Source organism: Pistacia vera, unplaced genomic scaffold (genome assembly GCF_008641045.1).
Source record: "Pistacia vera cultivar Batoury unplaced genomic scaffold, PisVer_v2 Contig1026, whole genome shotgun sequence".
NCBI lineage: Eukaryota > Viridiplantae > Streptophyta > Magnoliopsida > Sapindales > Anacardiaceae > Pistacia > Pistacia vera.
In genome coordinates this window covers 38495-52845 of record NW_022195057.1, presented here as the reverse complement: position 1 = coordinate 52845, position 14351 = coordinate 38495, and the positions used below count along the sequence as shown (strand labels likewise).

At 33.1% G+C, this 14351-nt stretch overlaps 1 protein-coding gene across 1 annotated transcript; it reads right to left on the bottom strand.

The window, feature by feature from the left end:
- Positions 1-7977: 7977 nt before the first annotated feature.
- On the bottom strand, positions 7978-8466 carry LOC116123007 (auxin-responsive protein SAUR22-like). Its single transcript, XM_031408809.1, has one exon. It carries the CDS (start codon positions 8464-8466, stop codon positions 7978-7980), a length of 489 nt encoding a protein of 162 aa, XP_031264669.1.
- Positions 8467-14351: the final 5885 nt, after the last annotated feature.

Genomic DNA, 14351 nt, shown 5'->3' with positions numbered 1-14351 from the left:
GCACAAGAACACCCTCATCACCTAAAAGTGTCTTTTCAAGACAAAATCATGTGGAGTCCAAAGCCTAAAGCGAACAATACCTCTAAATACCCACCTATCATGTGTTTAGATCCGACATATATCAACAAAATGCAAGAAATTTTACTTTCCTTGTGTGAAATTGAAGAAGAATCAAAACCCACTTCACGTATCTGACATAAAAAATTCATGCACCTATGAGCTTCCATAATTCTTCTCATTCTTTTCAAGAAATTTCAACACTTGTTTATGGTGTTATTTCATGATTTGAACCTTTTTTTTTTTTTGTCAACCTTCACATACTATATGTTAAATAGTTGTTATAACTGTAGAGAATCAGTTACTGTATCAGTTTAGTTTACAGTTCAATTAGTTAGTTGTTTACTTAAGTTAGTTACAACCTGAGTTAGTTAGTTAGTTGAGTTAATTTATCTAAATGTAATATAAATGCACTTGTACAGTAACAAGATGTGTATCAATTGAATAAGTAAAGCAATATTTTCCCCCAAATTTCCTTCTGTTCACTGAGATTGAAACTCTTCAACATGGTATCAAAGCTTTAATTTTCCGCAATCTAACTTGAAAATCAGCTGAATCAAGCTTCCAATTTGATCTTTGCTAAGCTCGATAGAGCTTAAAATTTCTCAGTTTCTTGATTTCTAGCTTGATTAGCTAAGAGTTCAACATCGATGATGACATCCTCCACTGAAGAATCAATTGGTCCTTCAATCGATTCAAACTCTCCTCTCTATGTTCATCCTTCTGATACACCAGGTACTGTTCTTGTTTCTGAACAGCTTATAGGAACAGAAAACTATGGATTACGGAGTAGAGCTATGACTTTTTCTCTATGTGCAAAGAACAAATTAGGTTTCGTTAATGGAACATGCACAAAATCATCAACTCATACTCAGTTAGTGCCATAATGGGAAAGATGCAATTCCTTAGTGTTGTCTTGGATCTTTAATTCAGTATCAAAAGAAATTTTTAATGGAATTGTATATTCTACTAATGCTTACCAAGTTTGGCAAGATTTAAAGGAACAATTTCATAAAGTCAATGGGACTAGGATTTTTGGTATCCACGGAGAAATTGTCAATTTTACACAGGGAACAAACACTGTGGCAGTGTATTACAACAAACTCAAGTCTCTGTGGGATGAGTTAGATTCATTAGTGAGTTTACCTACACCGGATAGTGAATCAGCAAAGGCATTCTTTGAACACCTGAATCACAGAAATTGTTATAATTTCTGATGGGATTGAATGACTCGTATTCTATGGTTAGAAGTCAGATCTTGTTGATGAATCCATTGCCAAGTGTTAAACAAGCCTATTTTGTAGTACATTAGGATGAAAGCCAGAGAATTCTTACTGGCATGAATGTTAATTCAGAGGTCACAACTACACTTTATGCTCAGAACAACAGTAAGCATCAGAATCCAGGCCAAAAATATAAGGGTAGAAGACCATATATTGAGTGTGAGTACTGCCATTTACCTGGTCACAAACGAGAGAGTTGCTACAAACTAAATGGGTATCCTGCTAATTATCAGTTCACAAAAGGTAGAACAAATTCTAACGGCAAGGTTTCTCCTAATCAAGCTCAAATGCAGAACATGGTCTTAGAGTCATCAGATACTGGAACTGCAAAGGCTTCTGAAAATATTAATGCTCAAGTTGGTCCCGTTTTAACAATTGACCAATATAATCAAATACTTCAGCTCTTGGGAAAGGAAAATGTCAATCCTCCTGCCACCAATCTTGCAATTATTCAATTTTGCAATCACGTATAGCTATAGAACCTACCAGACAATCTCTTGTAGGATTACCAAATGGAACCAAAACACATATTAGACATATAGGTTCTGTAGACTTGGAAAATGGGTTTCACCTTTCAGAAATTCTGCACATCCCAGACTTTAAACATAATTTGTTGTCAATCTCTAAATTTACTATTTCCAATAACTGTGCCATTACATTTTATCTTGACTTTTGCCTCATTCAGGATCTTTTTAGTGGCAAGTTGAGGGGGATTGGTAAGCATGACCAAGGCTTATATCCTCTTGATCCAATGACCAAACATTTGCCAACTTTGTCAGATTTAAAGATTTTAAATAAGATTGCTTCAAATGTTTTGTATTCAAAAGATACTATTTCCAATGTTTTTCATTCGAATAATCATGTACCATCACTTTTACCATTGAATAAGGATGTTAATTCATATGTGTCTCTTTGATCTACAACTTTGCCTACTGCACCTGAGTTATGGCATCAAAGGCTTGGACATAGCCCTTATAAGACTTTACAGCTTATGCAACATAAGCTGAAAATGAATTTTTCTACACCTTTTCACTGTGATGTTTGTCCATTAGCCAAACAAACTAGAATTCCTTTTCATCATAGTGCTTCATATTCCAGCTGCATTTTTTACTTGTTATACATGGATGTTTAGGGTCCATATAAGACATCAACTCATGGTAATGCAAGATACTTTCTCACTGTTGTAGATGATTACTCTAGAGTTACATGGATATTTCTTATACAATTCAAATCTGAGACTTTTCTTACAATCAAATATTTTCTTAAAATGGTCCAACATCAGTATCAATTTACTCCTAAATGCATTAGAACTGATAATGACCTTGAGTTTTTTAATAAAAATTGTCATGACCTGTTTCTTCAAAACGGTATAATACATCAAAGCTCATGTGCATATTCCCTCAACAAAATGGAGTTGTTAAGAGGAAACATAGGCATATTCTAGAGGTTGCAAGGGCATTGAAATTTCAGGCACATATACCAAACCATCTTTGGGGATATTGTGTCCAAACTGTAGTGTATTTGATCAATAGGTTTCCCTCATCTATTCTTCATGGTTTATCTCCTTTTGAAAAACAATTTGGCAAGCCTCCCTCATTGGATCATATCAAGGTATTTGGCTCTTTGGTTTATGCTATAATTCTTACTCATAAAGACAAATTATCCCCTAGATCAGCCCCTTGTGTTTTCTTAGGTTATTCATTAACTCAGAAAGGTTATTTACTCTATAACCTTTCCTCTCATTCAGTTTCAGTTTCAAGGGATGTCACTTTCTATGAACATATCTTCCCTCTTCTTGGTCCATTTATTCACAAAATCCCTTTCCTCCTGCATTTGATTTTCTTGAAACAGAGTCAGCACCTTCCATTGTCACTTCCCCATCTAATACTACAATGCCATATGTCCAGTCTACATAACCATCTTCTCCTTCCACTAATCTGCCACCTGACCAGCACATTATTTCTCTTACTATTACTTTACCTTCACAGCCTGTTATTCATCCTTTTAGGAAATCCAATAGAACTACCAGGCCTCCTATTTGAACTTCTGATTTCATTTGTCCTACTCTTACACCCAATTCCTTAGCCAATGCTACTCCTTACCCTATTTCCAATTTTGTCACATATAACCATATTTCTCCTTCTTACAAGGCTTTTCTGTCCAATCTTCATTTGGTTGAGCCTTCCTTTTTTTCTTTAGCTTCTAAAGATCCAAATTGGGTGATTGCAATGCAAAAAGAAATACAAGCCTTAGAACACAATAAGACTTGGACTTTAGTCCCTTTACCCCCTGGTAAGGTTCCTATTGGGTGTAAATGGGTATATAAGTTGAAATATAAGGCTGATGGTTCTTTAGAAAGGTATAAGGCCAGGTTGGTGGCTAAGGGATATACTCAACAAGCTGTGGTGAATTATGCAGAAACATTTTCTCCTGTAGCGAAAATGGTTACTGTCAGAACCATTTTGTCTTTGGCTGTCATGAATGGTTGGCCTCTTTTGGATGTGGATAGTGCTTTCCTGCAGGGTGATTTGCAAGAGGAGATATACATGAATTTGCCTCAGGGTTTTGTTAAGCAGAGGGGGCAGAATATGGTTTGTAGGCTTCACAAATCCCTTTAGGGTCTGCATGGGAGTTTTTTTTTTCATTGGTTTTGGGGGGTTTTTTAATTAGACTGGTTTTGAGGTGTTTAAAAACCCCCACTTGCCAGATTTTTAATAGGCTGGTTTTGACTGGTTTAAAAACCCCCCAAAACCAGTGTAGTGTAATTTTGAGGGGTTTATAAAACACCCCAAATCGGGGTGTTTTGACTGGTTTAAAACTTTTATCCCAAAAAAACCCCTTTCCACTCCCTCTGCTGCTAGTTTTTTTTACCGTTCGGCTTGAAGAAACTTAAAATTATCTTCACACATGCTACGATTCTTTTCAATTGTATCTCTTGTTCTCTCAGTTCTATCAAATAATATTGTTTGGATATTATATAACTAGGTATTGATATGATATGTGGAGGCAGTTTAATTAGATGTGGCATCAACCTTTCCTGTCTTTTTGTTCTTTGTGAATACAAGAGATAACGAGCCAAGAATTTTGGACGCCACTTCTGCAACTGCAAGACCAGTAGCCCTCTAATAACTGTAAAAGTAGGGAGAGGATGGTACAGTTAGCATTAATGGTGCACTCTTCTTCCTGTTAATAAACTGGGAAATTAAAAGATTAACTTATTGAGAGGATCTTTACATGTGCTGAGTAACATTAAAACTGTCTTGTCTTTGATTGAAGTGGTGGAAGTGAAAGATAAATAATTCAAATAATATTTTATAATACAAGTTTCACATTCTCTCATTCCCATTAAATACATTATCATTCACAAGTATTTGCGCATGCTAATTTGTCTGTGATAGGGAGTCTGGTTAAACATGTTTTACGAGATCTGATGCAGATTTTAAGGGAGAGATTAACTCGTTTTCAATGACGCAAAAAGAGAGAAGTCAATTATATATATATTCATCAAAAACTTGAGCATACAATTGAAAAGAGTCGCACAATTTTCAACGCCTCTCAAGCAAACCACCACTATGTCCAGCATTCCAATTTGATAATTATAGCGTCTTCTACTCTTACTAAATTGGATAACCATGACACAGACTAATGATAATGGAAGTAAAACCCAAAACCAGGTGTTAAATAAGAAACATAAGTACAACTTTGTAATGACACCTTTTTCACTGCAAGTCAAATTTATAACTTTAAAGTTAATTAAGCAAAAAAGAGAGTGTTTTAACTTTATGGGTATTTATGTAAATTTATCATTTAAAAAAACTGCCAGAACCGTTGGAAAATAAACTCCCAAGCACGGGTTGGGTGTTTTAAAAACCGCTACTTAAAACCCCTCAAAACCGCTATGGTGATTTACCCTCAAAACCGCTATGGTGATTTACCCTCAAAACCGCTGCGATGGTTTACCCTCATAACCGCTACCCTAAAACTCCCAAGCAGACCCTTATGGATTAAAACAAGCTTCTAGGGCTTGGAACTATAAACTTACACATGCCTTAATCACTGGTGGTTTCTGTCAATCCAAATCAGATTACTCTCTTTTTATCAAAAGGCTTAGTTCACACATTGTTGTACTTTTGGTGTATGTGGATGACATAGTGATTACAGGAAGTAGTACTGAAATGATTCAGCAAACCAAACAACTCCTGCATTCTAATTTCAAGCTTAAGGACTTGGGATTACTAAGGTACTTCTTAGGTTTTGAAGTAGCTAGATCATCTAAAGGGATTATTTTGTGTCAAAGGAAGTATGCATTAGAATTGATTTCAGAATCTGGATTATCTGGTTCCAAACCCTTCACAATTCCAATGGATTCCACTTTGAAATTGACATTTGTTGAATATGATGAAATGTTTCCTTCAGCCAATGATCCATTACTTCCTGACCCAAGTATATATCAAAGGTTAGTAGGTAAGTTGCTGTATTTGTGTATGACTCGACCAGACTTGAGTTTTTCAGTCAATTTATTAAGTCAATTCATGCATAAACCTAAGGAATCACATCTGAAGGCAGCTCTCAAGATAGTTAAGTATGTCAAGACATCACCAGGATTAGGCCTATTTTTTTCCAGCAGAAAACAGTATGACTCTGTCAGCCCATTGCGACTCAGATTGGGCATCTTGTCTTATGACCAAAAAATCTGTGACAGGCTACTGTGTTTTCCTTGGTAAGTCTCTAATATCCTGGAAATCCAAGAGGCAAGCAACCATTTCCAAATCCTCATCTAAGGTAGAATATAGAGCAATGTCTACTACTATATGTGAGCTTCTTTGGCTGGTACAACTCCTCACAAAGCTTGATGTTTCAAAGTCTCAACTACTGCCTATTCCCCTACATTGTGATAATCAGGTTGCAAACCATATAGCTTCTAATCCCATGTTTCATGAGAGGACAAAACACATTGATCTTGACTGCCATATGGTCAGAGATCAGCTCAAACTTGGTCTCATACAAACTGCCTATATTCCTACTGCAGAGCAACCAGCTGACTTATTGACTAAAGCACTCGGAGGTCACATTCATTCCAAGCTATTATACAAGTTGGGGGTTCTTGATCTCTACCACCCTCCAACTTGAGAGGGGGTGTTATATAGTTGTTATAACTATAGGGAATCAGTTACTATATCAGTTTAGTTTACAGTTCAGTTAGTTAAGTTGTTTACTTGAGTTAGTTACAACCTGAGTTAGTTAACTAGTTAGTTGAGTCAACTTATCTAAATGTAATATAAATGCACTTATACAGTAACGAGAAGACTAAATCAGTTGAATCAGTAAAGTAATATTTTTCCCCAAATTTCCCTCTGTTCACCGAGACTGAAACTCTTCAACACTATGAATTTATCATTTGAATTAAAAAAAATAAAATAAAATAAAAAATAACACCCCTAGTCTTTTAACACAACGGTTCAAACCTTCCCTCACAAAGACTACAACAGAAAAAGTTAAAATAAAAATTTGGTAATTAAAGGAAAAAAAAATTATCGTTTTCTGAGTGGTTGGCTAAAAATAACATTAGATTCGTTTCTCCAAGTTTAATGGAAGACGTTATTGAATGGTTTAAGGGATTTAATATTAGTCAAATCATTTTTGAGAATGTGTAAATAATTATATATAAAAATGAACAAATAAAATCACCGTTTATCAAAATTTAAATAAATATATGGAGCTATCATTCAAAATTCTTCCTTAATTATTTAATTAACAATTTGGAGACACAAGTAATCCTTCCATTATAATTTTCCTAATTTTGAAAAGAAAATAATAAATATAATATCAACACAAACAAAAATGATAACCCCCAAAGTTATTAAGCTCAGCCGGTTTATGCTTTGTTTAATCAATACATTATTTTTAATTCTTGTACGTGTAGCGATTATATAATGTTTTCCCCTCTTTTCTTTTGAATTCTGGTCATACATTAAGAAACAAAACAAATAATAATATGCAACAATTTAGAACATACTATATTGCTAGCATCTTTTGGTGAAAAGATAAATTGTAACTTCGGATATCCAAAAGCCAGAAAGTACATGTTTGAGTTTGGTTAAGTACGGTTTCTAAATATAAAATATTTCTAAATATTTTATGTTGATGTCGTGACAATAAACTAACGAAAAAGAAAATAATAAAGATGACGAAACCTCCTTTTTCACTTAATTAAAATTACATTAATTTCTTCATCATCTCAACCACCACTCCTTAAACACCATTGTTGATTTTCATATTCAAGTGTACTCAATATAATGAGCTCTGAGAAAGAAAAGGTTTTATTCAAACATTGTATTATACACACAATGGCATGCTATTCATAAAGAAGCCCATCTAAGAAAAAGAAAAAAAAAAAAAAAAAAAATCCCTCTTGATTTTCACAGTTAATTGCAATTTCCTTCCTGAAATATTATTTAACAACAGTTTTCCATGTCAGTATTCTGTTTGGGTTTCGCTATTTAATTTAGTGAATCAGAAAAAAAATGGTGTAACCCTAACGAAATAACGACGATAGAGATAAATTGTTATTTTAAATATGGAAATGACATTTAACTTGTATTTCACCATGAATATCAAACTCTAAACCAATGACCAATCAAATCCTAGCTTTACTATGCATTAAAGGCGTAAACCTAGAGCAAGACCATTTACTTTCCTTACATGAAGATGAAGATGAAGATGAAGATGAATCAAAACCCACCTCTTGAATCAACTTCAAAAACTCATGCACCTCTAAGCTTCCATATTTCTTCTCATTCTTTTCAAGAAACTTCAACACTTGTTTAAAGAAGTCAACTTCACAAGGCAACACAATGCCCCCACTGAACTTGAACCCATATTCCTCTTCAGCTATATTAAGAAGATACACAAAAATAGGAAGGTTCAAGAACCTTGTGGGGATCAAGAACCTCATGCGTACCTCACCAACATAAACCGTGAGAAAACCAGAAGGAATGTGATGGGAAGAACCAGACGCCGCGGCCGATGACATCGCCGAGTCGGAGAGGGTGATGGTCTTCCAGCTTTTGATGAGTTGTTTCAAATGAATGATTTGCGAGATTGTGGTGACTTTGGTAATTGCCATAAGAGAGAGCAAGAAATTGAGAGAGACTCTCTCTAAATAAAGGAAAATTGTGAATAGAAATAAGTTTGGTGTAATTTCTATATATACATAGTTTGAATTGATTGCAAGGTTTGAATCTAGAAGCAATAATGATATGTTTAGTATAGAGGACCGCAGTTTTTTTATAGGTCTTTTTTTTTTTCTCTCTCTCTCTCACTCTTTGTTTGATTTCTTAAATCATTTTAATCTATATGGATAAAGTAGATTAATCATAATATACCAAATAATATTAATAATAATATAGCAGGGATATATACTTATATGGGTTTATTTTATATACAAGTATTGTGGAGCATATGTGATGTCACTTGGAAGAAAGGATTAACAAAACTCAATTTAGTTGGTTGAACAATGAAATGAAATGGTGGCTAAATTTTCAAAATATGGAGATCCAATCACTTTTAAAGAATACCTTAGGGTTTAATGAAATAAATAAAAAGTTTTTTTAGGTTTCTTAAATAATACAAATTGCGTCCGAACTTACTTTATTATGAGTTAATAAATATTTATTAAATTATTATTTTAGTTTTATTATATATATATACATATTTTGAAACTTCAAGGAAATCTTTTTTGTTTAGTTAAATCTCATGGGGAGTATTATTGTTATTAGCCCTATAATGTATTTGTTAGATATTTACTTTGTTGGGCAAGGAAGTTAGGAAAACTGTGGTTAAAGTTCTTAAACATATCACGATAATTGATAAGTGTTCTATCTTGTTACGTTCTCTAGAAAAGACATAACTTAACTTTGGAGATTAAAGGGATTTTGATGGAACAATAGATGATTCTTGACAACAATTGAAAGAAAAATAGAAAACAAAACTATGAGGATTGATTGAAATTTAATGGGTGGAAATGGCATTAAGCTAGATTAATTAGATTTAATTAACCTTGTGGATCTAATAAATGCACAAGAAAGACTAATAAGTTGGAAATCTTTTGAATATAGAAGGAACCAATACCACAACAAAATAACTCAAAATTGAGTGAGTGGTTGAATTTCATTAATAAATTAAATATCATCAAAAGTTAAAGAATCCTCATCTATACTAATAAATAATTCGATATCTTTTTGTTTCTTCTTGAAATTAAAAGGATGGAAAGCTAGCTATAATAATCTAGCCTAACTAAATCTCCAGTCATGAACAAGATGTACCTAATTCATATGGGTTGTTGCAAATTAAATTAAACTAAACTTAACATCTCTAATTCATTACTCACTTAATTAATAACCCGGTCCCCAGGTTAAGTCTCATGTAATGTCTGGTGTTAGATTTGAAAATTTGTGTATGCATGCAGAATTTGATCACTAATGCGATTGTGCTAGGTTTCATCACTCAGTTACTTTGATAAAATTTAGTTGATTAGATGGTTTCTTCCTCCTCCATCGATACTTGTAGGTGATAATTCATTAAGAAAAAAATAATTAATTTATAAATATGTCAGAGTTTATTTATTCTCTTCCTTAATTTCTCACAGAGTGATGTCATTTAACCCCAATAATGATTTTAAAAATATATATATATATATTTTTAAACTTATAATTACCACCAAAAAAAAAAAAAAAAAGACATTTATTCTTTTAGTCAGCCCACATGTTATAATAATAATATAATAATAGTAACAACTAGTTTTCTCAGTGTTTTAAATTCATTGTTTGGAAATCATGTTATCATTTTTTTTTAAACAATGGGAATAAAATAATAACGGATATTTCCATTAACTGATTTTGCTTCAGGTTTGCTTTTACATTTTCAGTTTAGCTCTTTTTAAACTTGTAAGTTAAATAATGGTTAAGCTACTTTTAATTTTATGATATATAGGGGGACGATAAATAAAAAAATTATTTTAATTAATTGATATTTCTTTTATTTTCTGGAATAAAGTAATAGTGTAAAAAAATAAATAAATAAATAAACTGTATGAGGAAAAGTCAACTCAATTTTATAAGAGAATAATATTATATGTACAAACTCTTTCATACAAACTAATGTGTCAAATAGTGAAGGGAAGAATGCACGTAAAATGTCAACTCATTAAAATGTTTAATAAACATAACTAAATGGTAGGCCTAGGGATGGGCACGGGCCGAGGTGGGGCTGGGGACCCCTGTCTCCAGCCTTGGCCCGAAAGCCCAAGGGGATTCCCTAGTCTCGGCCCGTAACCTGAACGAGGAATTCGGGAATTCTCAATTAGGCCCAATCCCCAAACGAGGAATTCAAGGAATCCCCGAAATCCCTGTTTGGGGGTTTTGCATTGTAATTTTTTTTAATTTATAATAATTAAAAAAATTATAATGAATCAAAATATCAAATATATATATATATATATATATATGTATATGAGGATGGCAACGACTCAGTAAAAAACATACAGAGCTACTCTTTCCCTGATGTCTCCGTCCAGCCTAGACCAGGCCTGCGTATTTCTTCCTGTTGTTGCTCATAATCTTGGGCATCACGGATTGAAGCTTCAAAATCAGTTGAATCACTTGCAACAGGAAGAAAACTACTTATATCATCTCTTGCCCCAAGACCCCCAGCGCGAATAACATCATCTGGTGTTATTGTGGCCTCCATGTTTNTTTCAGCCTTCATATCTGTTTATTGGGCTACTTTGAGCCTTCATTGTATGGGCCTCTCTCACACTTCCCTTCATTAATTGGGCCTCGTGACGCCTTGTGACAAAAACTAGACATCAACTAATTTAATCAAATAATGAAATTATTTCTGCTATTTAAGAAATAACATAAATTCCCTTACTATTAATGAGTCGTTATTATATCGTTAGATTTTATAAGATGATAAATAAATAAATAAATATTTATCTAATTATCTTTTATCACTTCTTTTAATATTAAAAAATAAAAAATAAAAAAAATTTAACGGTTAATGAATTTTTAAAAAACACCTTGTTTGAAAGTTTTTAAAAAATAATATACATTTTTCACTTAGGTACACCTCAAGAATTTTGTAACTATTTTCAATCAATTTTCTCTTTAAGTACATAATCACTTTATAACCTTACTCATTTTATTGGGCCTCAACTATCATTTATTTTTTCCAAAACAAAATTTAAGTATTTAAATTGAAAGTAAAAAAGAAGATTAAAAAAAAAAATGGCAATAACATTCACAAGTATTTGATTCATATTATAAAAATAAAATCTTTTGGCATCAAAATTGGTAGTTGTAGCCTTGTAGCCAGTGTTCTAAAACCTTACCTGAGGTGTCACCTGACCAAGGGGTCGGGTCTCAGGATGATCGGTCTAACCAATGATCCAGCAGGTTTAAAATATAGCAAATACACCGCTAATAAATACATCAATCCTTACAAGTTTGAAATCCAACAAACACACCCTTGTGACAATTAGGGTATCCCTTTTCCCGGTTAAATTCCGGTAGCCAAAATTCAATCCAACACCACCACCTAAACCATTAGCCTCTACTTTATAAAACCCCTCTAACCTCGACACTTGGCAGCCTACCGTTCGCTAGTTGTGACTTGCGTATATCGTTGCAATTGGATTGATTTTTTGGCCAAATTTCAACTAATTCCAGCGTCCAAAATTTAATCTAACACCACCACCTGAACCACTAGCCTCTACTCTACAAAACCCATCTAATCCTAACACTTGGTAGCCCCCTATTCAACAATTGTGACTCGCGTATACCGTTGCGATTGGGTTGAAACAGTGAAAAGTAGTAACCTAACTTGGAGAATGCCCTGGGTCTCAGTCCAACCAGTTAAATCAGTCGGGCTAGGCTAGGTTTCAAAACAGAGCTTGTTGGAAGTTCTACTAGAAATGTAAGCCTCAAAAATGAGATTTTTTGGGAGATGATGAAGGAAATTAAATAAATAACTTAAATTAGAAGAAAAATATTGAAATAAAACTACAAACTTACAATCAGTGTTAGGATTGAAACTAAAAATTAATTTCAAAGGGATAAGTATACATAAAAAAACTATAAACCTTTTTTTGTGTGAGGAAATTTATTAATAAACAGCACTTTATTGAAGCTTTATGAAAATAAAAATATTTCCATCCTCACGAAGACGATAAATAAATTTATTTTATTTTGTCACATGAAAAATTGAACTTATTATAACTTGTTAAGAAACGAGACGAAACTCATTTTAATTCAAAGTTTTAAAAATAAAATAAAAAATGTGTGGAAATAGGCGAAAAGAGGATACAAAATTGTTGGTAGAGAATTAAAATTACTCATTAAGCTTAAGAGATATTATTTCATGAATTTAAAATAATCTTGAATAATGCTGTAATTAATTTAAAATTTACATTTTTTTTTTTTTTTAATTATTCATTCAAGATTAGCTCTGAGCTGCTAGGTATGGGGTTTTTCTGCAAAATAAAACAACTCTATAATTTATAAGTAATTTTATTTAAGAGTAATTTTGTAATAAAATATTTTACTAAATAATGGATGTGGAGAATATTTGCATAAGATAAGACTATTTACACCTAAAAAAATTAATTCTAGCATCCTTTACTTTCCTAGTTAAGTACATAGTCAGGTTGAAAATTACAATTAACTTTTATTAATTTAAGGTGAAAAGACTTTTGCTCTTACTAATGTATAGAAAAAAGGATTACATAACGAGTAACCAACTTTCCCAAGGTTTGCCTTAATGACACTTTTCCACACAAAAGTTTTAAAATACCGCTTTTCCACCCAACTTTTATATTCTGCAAATACCTAAAATACACTTCACTTTTTCAATCAGTATTCGGCGAGTTGCCAAGAGCCAAGGTAAGAGATTTTTTGTAGAGTAGAGGTCGGTGAATTGAATAGTGATGACCAATTGAATATTCGTTGCTAGAATCAGCCGAAAATCATTTAAGAACATGAAACCCTAACTCTGCGGTGATCGACAGTTAGAGAGAAATAAGGTGCCGAAGTGAGGGTTTTGTAAAGAGGAAACCGAAGGTTCAAATGGTGACGACCGAGAGAATTTTTGCCATTGGAATCGGCTTCAAGTAGTAACGGAATATTAACATTGGGTGGGAAAGTAGTATTTTGAAACCTCTTAGGTGGAAATGTGTCATTAAGGCAAACCTTGGGTGGGAAATAAGTTCGTTTAATTATAATAACTAATTATATAGTATTTGTGTATTGTTTATTATTATTTTAACAAATATAATGCAATGTCATATAGACATATATCTTATGTTATTTCAAATTGCAATAAAGGGTCTTGAAAAAGGTAAATATTTTCATCATATAAGTTACAAATATATGTATAGTCATGTCCATTTTAATCTGTATATATACATTCCTTTTAAAATTCACGACACTAATAATTTTTTTTTTTAAATTTACATCTAATTATTGTTTCAACAGAATCAACGGTGATATATAAGGGTGCGTTTGGTTTAGTATTTTGGATAAGATTTTGGGGATAGTATTGGGTTATTGGATAGGGGAGTATTACGAGGTAAATTTTAAAAATTTGTAAAAAAACCCTTAGGTTTACTAATTTAATTAAAGACCCTAACAGATAAAATGACAAAAACACTCCCACCACCTGCAGTGCCAGATTCCGGCCACCACCGCCAGAATCTGACCGAAAAATTTTGTTACGGCACAGACCGGTCGGATCTATGCTGTAACACGTAGTTATGGCCTTTTCTGGCCAGATCCATGGTGGATCTGGCCGAAAAAGGTCAGATCTACGGTCTGTTATGGATGTCGACGATCGAAAAAGGCCAAACGATGGCCATCTTTGACCGTCACTGAAGGCCAGATATGGTCTTTTCCGGCCAGATCCGTGGTAGATCTGGCCGGAAAAGGCCACATTGGTGAACTTCCGACCATTTCTGGT